Here is a 10,522-nt window from a genome sequence, read left to right as displayed (position 1 = left end):
GAAGACAAAGGGGATGAAAATCCAGTGTTGGATGGTTTCCAAACCAGGAAAGCCAGTGAGGTAGAACACGGGGCTAAAATGAGTAATGTTGGGTAAGACGATCCATTGAAGACTTAATGGATAATGGGCTACCATTCTGCAGAGATTGAGCTGGAAATAAATGGATGGTTCTGAGTATTAATTCTTCAGTGTCACTACTCTCTCCATAACCAAAAGTAACATTATGATCATCAAATTTCCCCGGTTATTATTTACTACACTGTTGTCAATGCTATTCTCATTATGTCATTGAAAATCTCTTTGATAACACTATCCTCCCCAGATTTGCCCCTACACTTCTGTTTTTTTTCTTTTCTGTCTCAGTCTTCTTTGCTGGGTTATCATTAGTCTTCACCCCGTAGACATAGTTTTTCCCATCTTTGGCAATGTTGTGACCATTATTTCTTCCCTCAGGCAATATCATCCATGCCCATAATTTTATTTTGCTATCCATGTATTGGTGAGAATCATGTACAAGCCTCCAGAACTTCTCTTTTGATTCCAAGATTCATATCTAGCAGCTTGCTGAGCATCTATATCAATGTATTATTCTAATATCGGGATTTGAAGTTGGGCCCTCACACTATCACTTGGCTTGTTTGTTCAGCTGACTTTATACCATATGAGTCACATCTCCAGTCCAGGATTTTGCTGGTCCACTGTGATAGAGTGTCACATACTTTACTGCCTGGGCTGTCTTAGAACCTCAGTTCTCTGTCAGCATCCTTAGTAGCTGGAATTATAGGTGTGAGCCATTGGCACCTATATTTGATGCTTTCTAATTACCTCATAGAAATCTCCAAACTTCCCATGTTCTATTTCCTTCTATTTCCCAGCAACGTTCTTATTTATTTGTGTTGATAGTCTCAGTTGTTTCAGCCAAAATTAATTTTTTGTTCTCTGCTGGAGATAAAACCCAGTGCTTGTACATGCCAGGGAAAATACTCTACCACTAAGCTATTTCCTCACCCCTAAATTAAGTTTTATGTTAGATTTCTCCATGTCACCACTCTAATGATCAATCAAGAATCAATCAACATATCCTGGGATTTCCATGAACCAAATACTTTGAGTCTGTTTATTCATGTTATCTTTATGGATGTTGTCCTAATTCAGATTACTAATACTCACTGGATTAATTCCAACAACTCCTATTTTGCCCTCCTCTAATCAGTTATAGTTAATAACTAAATTTGACTCAAAATACAAAGAGATTAAATTGATATGTAAGGCCCTGCTTTACCTCCTTTATTTTCTAACTTATCCAAGCATTTGTATTTTCATTCTTTCAGGATAGGCTTTTCTTTTTCTTTGTATAGCTAACTTCTAATCACACTCACGTCTTAGCTAATGCATTGTCTTTTAGAAGACCTGTTTTATTTCCTCGTATTTAGGTAAGCCATCCCTACTTGGTGCTCTTACAGTTTATTATGCTTTTACCCTTTGACTTCTTTGATTTCATAAATACTTACTGGGTAAAGTTCATTTGTTACAGAAATAGAATAGAGATCAAGTAGCAATAGAGAGAAGTAGCGATCATATAGTAAAATGCAAGGCATTGTAGTGCTATAAAAATTGTAGGCTAGTCAGGAAAGATTGCTCAAGGAGATGACTTAGAAGTAAGACTCCTGAATCTACAGGGCAAGTGTATGGATATTTTGGAGAACATTCTGACCAGGAGCAAGAAAAATGTCCTGGAGCAGAAAGAAAAAATGAAGGAAAGAAAGAATAAAGGAAAGAAAGGAAGAGAAAGGGAGGGAGGGAGGAAGGAAAAAAAAGGAGGGATGGAGGGATGGAGGGAAGGAGAGAGGGAAGGAAGGAAAGAGAAATAGGAAGAAAGAAAAGAGAGAAAAGGAAAGACAAAGAAAGAAGAAAGAAAAAGGAAGGAAGAAGGAAGTAAAGAGAGAGAATGAGAGAGTGAAATAGAACACATGTTCAAGGTTCTGTCTAGCTGCATGTGGAGTTGGCCCCAGCCACTTGATCCATGCCCCATTGTAGTCACAGGGCTATCTGGAAAAGATGGACTCTATGACCCATTGTATTATTTCCAATCTTTCAATAGCTTCTCTCTACTGGAGGAAAAATCTGTGCTGATAGTTCCAGTTAAGTGGGTCATACATGATTCTGATACTACATAAGACTTTACACAATCACATACATTTCTTATAACTATAAATCATTTTATCCTTGCTTAAACAGGAGGAAACTATTTTTTAAAAGTGCAAGTAACTGGGGCCGGGAAGGTGGCTCAGTGGTAGAGCACTTGCCTTGCATGCATGAGGCCATGGGTTTGATTCCTCAGCACCACATAAGCAAAAGAAAAAAGCCGGAAGTGGCGCTGTGGCTCAAGTGGTCGAGCGCTAGCCTTGAGCTGAAGAGCTGAGGGACAGCAGAGTTCAGGCCCCATGACCGGACTCCCCGCCCCAAAAATGCAAGTAACTGTCTCAAGGCCTTACAGTAAGCAAATGTCACCGTTGGTATGTAAGCCCATGTCTAGCTGATTCCAGAGTGTGGCTCTGATGAAAGGCAATCACCTCTCATAATCTGCATTTAGCCAGACTCTTTCTGCTTTATCATCTCTCCGAATGCACCTCTTTTTTTTCTAATCTAGTCAATCTATCGATATCATTTTTAGTTACGCATACCTAGTTTTCTGCTATACCTTTTTTGTGCTCTCAGCAAATAAACTCATTTTTCTAAGAAGTAGATACTAAGTCAAGTATTTTCCTCTTATAAATTTCACTTGACTTTCTTGCATAGAATTAGATAAATTCTTTTTCACACTTATGTCATTTAATTCTAATAATCATTAGCCATACCATTGTTTTTTATGTTACCATCTTCCAAGTAAGCAGCATTAAGGCAAATTTTCTGTACCTCAATGTAGCCAGTGCATATTCTGCTGCTGCATCATGGCATATATATCTAAGATGCTATGCACACAAACTACTGAGTTAGAATCATTTTTATTAAAGGTATATATGCAGCAGTTTTAAAGCATAATATGTATTTATATCAAAGCACACAGATACATTTTATATTTAGAAAGAAAACATTTCTAGTTATTATATTCTTATTTGTACAATAGTACAAATACAAATACATGCACTATAAATGATATATACTTTAGATATCCTCATATAAATATGTTATATATTATACATTACGAATATATTTTATATATTATAAACCCCAACATATATACATTATATATATATATATATATTATCCAGATACCTACACATTTATAAATAAGTATGGGGCTATAACATAAAAGTAGTACAAATTCTATACATAAAATATAACATTAAATTATATATTTGTACTTTTTATGTCAGTACTGGGACTTGATCTTAGGGCCTGGGTATTGTTCCTGAGCTTTTGTGTTCAAGGCTAGCACTCTACCACTTGAGCCACAGCTCTACTTCTGTCTTTTTGGTGCTCAGTTAGAAATAAGAGTCTCATGGACTTTCCTATATCGGTTGGTTTCCAATTGTGATCCTTAGATTTCAGCCTTCTGCGTAGCTAGGATTACAGGCATGAGCCACCAGTGTCTGGTTTATTTATATATTTTGTACAACATATTTATATTTAGAGATTCTCTTCACATACATGTACTTACAACTTATTTTTAACACAACTTTTTTTTTCCAAATCAAATCTATTGAATTTCTCTTAGAACTCTGTGGCCAAGGACATTGTCTACATATACTTTGCATGAAAAATAAAATGAGCCATTGACTGGATGATGAGCTTACCTCTCCTTCTGAATGGCTTTGCCTGGAGTTCTGTGCTCAGCTCTGTTCTCGTTGGTATCTGGGTAGAAGAATGCACAGGGAGCAGGATCTGGTGGAAGTGAGAATTCTACAGAGGCAATGACAGGAGGAGGTTTATTCCTACTCGAAAGGAAGTTATTAGGACTTTCATCTGGTGATGGGATGAGCACCACTATTCCATTCCCACTAAGAAACAGAGACGTTGTTCATTGGCCCTTAGTCATCTTTAATTACACTATAATAATAACACTCAAAGCAGAGAAGCTGCTGAGGAGACCCAAGGACCAGAGTCAAGAAAAGAGGGATTTTAGCATACCATGAGTAGTTAACTTCATTTTTCTTACAAATATTTCCCTTCAATTTGGTATTTTTAAAAAAAAATATACTATTGGTAGAGGCATTATTTCTTGTGAATAAGAATATACGCAAATAAATCTATGCAGAAACATGATTCCTCAGCCTGCGTCATGAAGAATTCCCTTCCCCTCAATGGGTAGTGGAGCCTCTTTTTAGTAGTGTAGAGGAGCACTTTGGAGGGGAAGATCATATCCTCCATACTGAAGAAGTTATTGAAGTTTATTTTAATTTAAGAAGATTATCTGTTGTGGTCACTGGACTGGCACATAAAATGCACCCTTGCTGACCGAATGAATGACTGTTTCATTAATGAGAAACATGACAGGTAGAGAGGGCAGACAACCAGCCAGGCTGAGTGCATGGAGACCAGAGAGAGGGATGATCATCTTTGTGCCAGTGAGAGGCTCATGGCCTGGACTGGCCTGGTTGCCACGCAAGCCCTGGTGAAGCAGAGCTGTCAGCCCTTCCTCCTGACCTTCATAACAGAGCGCTGCCATTGAGCACCTCCTCTTTTCTAAGGAGAGCAGGCTCTCATCTACACCCTGTTCTGCTTCTGTGCAGAGACTCTAAGAGTGTCAGAAGCAGGAAAGATTCTGTGGAGATTTCAGATTCTGTGACTTCATCTGTCAAGAAAAACAAGTGTTTGTTACTTTGTTAAGAGAGACAGGGCATCGGATGGGGGAGGAGGGAGGATACATTCATATAAGGCAACTTAGAAATGTAGGCAGGAAATAATTAGAACAGAGACCACTTCCTTCCAGGCTCACTGTTCTTTTGAGGTACCCATGTACCCACGTATCTCCCTCTTCTGGTATATTTTGCCTCTTCTCTCTTCTTCCTCCCCCCTACACCACATACTCGTACATATTGGAGCCTGGCCTACAACAAAACAGGGAGAACTCACCAGCAGCTGCTAATATTAAAAACATGAAGTGAAGTTTAAAAGTCTGTACTGTAAGCAGGGATTGTTGTAGAATCAAGGATAGGAATCTGGCTGGTTGCTGCAAAGGAAGAATTGATTCCCCAGTCTATGGGCAATAGTATGCTCTGGTTGGGATAACTTGAGCATAGACAGTCCCCAGGGTGGAGCCCCCTATGGACAGGAACTGCTCACTGCTCCACCTGTTGCCCTTCACAGATTCTCTTGAGATGTAAAGCTGGGCAGGGCTTTGCAGGTTTTCAGATAAGCCTAAAGCAGTCTTGCCCCTTTGAGGCTCACATTTAGTAAAGAAGATAGATTGTTAAGTAGAATTTTTACAATAGCATGAGTAGCCCACACTAGGAAAGAAGAGATGGTTTCTAAAAACTGGGGAATGTGTGTGTGTGTGTGTGTGTGTGTGTGTGTGTGTGTGTGTGTGTGTGTGTGTGTGTGTGTGTAAGAGATAGAGAGAGAAAGAGAGAGAGAATATGGAGACAACAAAACGATAGTTCTTAGTTCCATTTCTGTTGCCTTGAGTAATGCTGGAATCCAGCAGATATGAAATGGAGTGATTGTGGCTGAGTGGTTGAGGTCATGCAATAAGATGAATCATTTGGGTCTTCAGTCTGAATGTGTTAGATTTCATTACTAAAATAACTGAATCCACTGTGGAAAGTATCAGTGTAAACATGTGGTTTTTATGAACACACTAGTCGTTTTCAGTGCATGTGATCAATTGTATGTTTGCAAATGAGCCTCTATATGAATGAAAATGTTTGTATGTATGTATGTGTGAGTGAGAAAGACAGGAACAGACGAAGAAACAGATAGATCACCTACTCTGATTTACACAGGTCCAGTACAAATTGTATTTTCGGGACCTTCCATCTGGAATTGCTATCTAGCCCACTGAGCCAGGCTGGACTAGTAAGGGGTTTCTGCAGAACTGAAAAGCCAGGTTAATGCACAGTCTGTAGTTTACTTAGCCACCAGGGGGAGGATTCAGCTCAAAAATGACCTTAGATTCAAGGCAACACCAAGGTCTCCACTCACAGATTCCCTTCATCCAGTATCACCTTCCTATGTTGTCTGTGACTACCACACAGCTCTAAGAAGTGCCAGCCACCTCCTCTTCCCTTCAGAATGATCCCCTTGTCTCATATACACAAAAACCAGACATACCTATACCCATGCAAACTCACATACAATCCTGAAATGGATAGAGACACAATTATTCTCTACTTGAAAATTCTGTCTGTTCAAAGCAATCATCTCATGTGACACAGATTTTTTTAGTCTGGTGACACTGACTGAGAGTTGAATCCCTACCCTGACCAACATGAAACCCTAGCTCCAGGGCCTCCATGTTTCCAGATGCAGCCAGTCATTGCATCCTCTGCCATGGAAAATGGATGCCAAGTCAACTCACTCCTTTCCCGATTCAAAGCCCAGGCTTCAAGAAGTCTATTCTCTATGATTTTGTTTGATTTATATGGGTTGTGCAGCCTGAAAAGTTTATGCTGTTTACTTTTTCCTTCTTCCCTCGTCCCCCCACTCCCACATCTCTCTGGATACAGGCATCTGCATAAGCACAGACAGTCTAGACTATGGCCTGCAAACATGGCACAAATCGTAGAGTGTCTGCCAAGCAAGTGCAGATGCTGAGTTCAAACACCAGGGTTTGGGGGTGGAGGTGGGAGGGAGAGATTTCAGGAAGCCTTGGAGATGTAGTTCTATGGAAGGTGTTGATTCAAGTAACAGTTCACTGTATCATGTCCAGAAATCTAGATGCAAAGAACATCTGCTTCAGAAATTCTCAAGGCCCATTTGTGCCTCTTTACTCTTTTTTTTTTTACAATTAGTACACATGAAGAGTACAAGGAGACTGCATTGTGATGACTCCATAGATGGACATAGAATACTTTGAACAAGCTCACTCCTTCCCTTGCATTCCATTAATGCCTCCTTCTTTTTTTTCAAATAGTGTTTGACAGGTTTCATCATCTACATCTGTGTGCGTGTATGTATGTATGTATGTACGATGTATGTAAATATGCATGTGTGTATGCCTCTGTCTACACATATATAAAACATTCTTCAATCTTCTTCACTGTCAGCTCCCACTTCTTTTCCCTTCTCCTCTACATCTGTATCTTTACAGGATTGGGATTAGGAAGTTTAAATTAGGGATCCTCAAGGTCTCTTCCTACAACCTGATTTGAAATATATCCTCATCACCAGGAAGATGATTCAGTTTAGGAATCACATGGGGAACAAGAAGGGAAGAAGAGAAAGGGAGCATGGACTTTTGGTCCTGGCTTCTTTTTTTGTGACCACCAAAGAGCTGTGGATTTCCACTCTACTTGAAGTCCATGTAAAACCAGGATCACAGAAGAACGTTCAATGACCCAGAAAGATCATTTCCCTAACTTCTTTTTATAGCACAGGTTCTGCTAAAGACCTTATGGGCCGTAACTCTGCTTTATTCATAGAATTTGCTCCACAAAGAGAAATGGAAATTCCCAGTTTTTATTTTTCTTGGACATTTACTCAAAACTCTCCATCCCTTCTTTTCAATATAAGGAAAGAGAAGGAAAGAGAAACGTGTGGAGGCTCAACATATGTATCTCTTTACAGCTTTATTAAATGTATTGCTATCCTAATATCTGTTATGTTCATCTGATAAGAGTAGGCCCCAGGGCCCCTGGACCAAAAGGAAAATAAAGAAATGTGTCTTTTGATGTAGCTTAGATGGCTCTGAATACATTCCCAAGAGCACAAGACCAGGAAGAACTCGAATTTAAGGAGCTGTGATTCTGCGAAATGGTACTCAATTTAATTTGGTCTTATCTTGGAAGACATAATCAGGCACACTAAGACAAACAGAAGAATTGATAGACACAGAGTTTAAATTTAATCAATTAGTTTAATCAAATTATATTTCATTAAAAAAATCTATGTGGTGGCGGGTTCTATAGCATAGTAACAAGCGAGGCTTATACTGTTCATACTTTTCCTAAATAACACTCTAGAAGCTATGAAAGGAGAAATATATTTTACCTAAAATACGAACATACAGTCAAAATGAGTAAACCAAACATAAAGCACCATCCATTGGATGTATCACAAAAATGATTTACTATCTTGGAAACTGCCCTAAGATATGATTTCATTCCCCTTTTGAGCCTTTACAGTTTCTAATATATCCCAGACATTCTGTCATCTTTGATGACAAAGATTTGATGTAGCCAATGCAGGTTACTTTGAACTGGCAGACACTAGAGATCAGATCTATCTACATGGAAGGAAGTGACTATTTACTCAATGACCTCTTATGTAACTCTAGCAGTTCAGATCTGGGATTCTGTCCATCAGAAATTGCTTGACTGAATTTAAAGCTTCCCACAGAACCATAAAATCCTTCTTCTCTGGTTTAGGTAGTCCATGGAGTCAATTTTGAAAGCCATGTGTATGGCCAGGAAGACTTTCTCTTGTGGTCACCAGGGGTTCCATTTTCCTTCTCCCAGGAGCTCCTCACCTCTGAGGATCACTCTGAGTACCAGAACACTCCTCTCCTGTTACCCATAATGTATTTACAAATTAGACTTTTAATACCACTTTGCTAAACAAAATACTTATCTTCTGTTCATCAGTATTTGAGGGCAAGCTCATTAAGAGAATGATTATTTGGACTAGGAATGTCAGCTTGGCTTTTAGGTTATTATATTCAAAATTATTGTCAGATAAAATTTTAACAGAATGGATTTTTTCCCACAGATCAGTTTCTCCTAAAGTCATCCTGAACTGAGAGCAGGGTAAGGCTCATTTCTTTACTCAATGTGTTTTTCTAGAAACATTAGCTAGCTCAATATGAGCAAGAAAACTAGATGCATGCACAAAGTTAAAAATGTCTTTCTCTCATGCATATGAGGCCTCAGGAAAATGATGGCATTAACTCAAATGTTGCTAGCTATGCCACAGTCTCACCAAACTATGAATTATCTAGAAAAAAGAGTTCATACCAGGGTAAGCCCTTAAGACATGTGCTAAACGTTGTGTATATATTATGCCCTATAAAAAGACATGGCCAAGAGAAGACAATACACTAAGTGACAGAGAAATGGGTTGATTTCCATTGAAATGCCTACACAGCTATCAGCTTGCTTGGGTTCCAAGAGTTATTTCTCATAGCACAGGGAATCAAGTCATGCTCTAGAGCAAGGCAAAGAAAACAAGCGCCGTATCCCACTCTGAATCTGTTTGGTTTTAATGCTGTAGATGACAGGGTTCATGAAAGGGGGGAAGAGGAAGTAGATGTAGCTCATAGTGATATGGACCACATGAGGAACATGCTTGCCAAACCTATGAATAAACGTCAGGCCAACTACAGTGATGTAGAAGACCAGGATGCAGCAGATATGGGAGACACATGTGTTGAGGGCCTTGGCTCGTTCCTCTCTAGAAGCAATGCCCATGACCGTCTTGAGAATCAAAATGTAGGAGAAAAAGATAATGAGAAAGTCCAACAGGCCCATTGCAAATACAACCACCACTGGGTAGACTTGATTGAAGGTGATGTCTGCACAGGCGAGCTTGATGACATCTTGGTGCAGACAGAAAGCATGAGAGAGGATGCGGGATCGACAGTAGGGAAACCAGTGCAGGCGAATGATTATTGGCATAATTGACAGACCGGCCCTTGTCAACACTCCCACCCCAATTTTAATTACCTGCATGTCAGTAAGGATGGAGGTATATCTTAAGGGGTTTCGGATGGCAATGAAACGGTCGTAGGCCATGGCAAGCAAGACACCGGATTCCACAATAGAAAGAGTATGGATGAAATAGGCCTGAGAGAAGCAAGCTCCATAGCCAATCTCTCTGTTATTTAACCACAGAACACTCAGCACTGTAGGCATTGTGGTCAAGGTCACTCCGAGATCTGTCACTGCCAACATAGCTAAAAAATAGTACATGGGCTCATGAAGGTGGGTGTCATCCCTAATGAGAAAGAGAAGGGTGCCATTGCCAAGAAGGATGGAGATGTAGGCCATCAACAGTGGGAGGGAGATCCAGTGATGGGCCTTCTCTAGGCCTGGGAAGCCAGTAAGCAGAAATACAGATGGAGTGGTGTTGAGCCACATAGCTGAACTGGAAACCAGAAAATATTCCTCTCAGGCAATGCAGTAGATACGAGTTCTGTAGATGTTACTTATCCAGATTGCTACCCATCCATAAGATGTTCACTGGTTCTGACTTCCAGAAATAGCAAGGATGGTGGTTTAGTCCTTCCTTAGAGATTCCAAGACAGAATGGGATTCATAAAACCAACTCTACCTAGTGTTCAAGGATTAGTATATGTCAGGTTGTTAGAAAATACTCTGGAGATTCAGAAATGTGTACAAAGTAGATCTTGATGTTTCTGTAGATC

The 10,522-nt window shown here is 39.7% G+C and overlaps 1 protein-coding gene across 1 annotated transcript; it reads right to left on the bottom strand.

Moving 5' to 3' along the window:
* Positions 1-9,296: 9,296 nt before the first annotated feature.
* LOC138836229 (olfactory receptor 51B6-like) lies at positions 9,297-10,235 on the bottom strand. Its single transcript, XM_070034721.1, has one exon. It carries the CDS (start codon positions 10,233-10,235, stop codon positions 9,297-9,299), a length of 939 nt encoding a protein of 312 aa, XP_069890822.1.
* Between the last annotated feature and the right edge of the window lie 287 nt (positions 10,236-10,522).

The sequence above is a fragment of the Dipodomys merriami genome, unplaced genomic scaffold, assembly GCF_024711535.1.
Source record: "Dipodomys merriami isolate MVZ:Mamm:240054 unplaced genomic scaffold, mDipMer1.0.p SCAF_25, whole genome shotgun sequence".
Taxonomy (NCBI): domain Eukaryota; kingdom Metazoa; phylum Chordata; class Mammalia; order Rodentia; family Heteromyidae; genus Dipodomys; species Dipodomys merriami.
Note: the sequence above shows the minus strand (reverse complement) of the source record. Positions and strands in the feature narration are given on the sequence as shown.

What these genes read in the sequence shown, in the direction of transcription:
- LOC138836229 (XM_070034721.1), bottom strand. Translation starts at nt 10,235, where the DNA reads ATGTGGCTCAACACCACTCCATCTGTATTTCTGCTTACTGGCTTCCCA.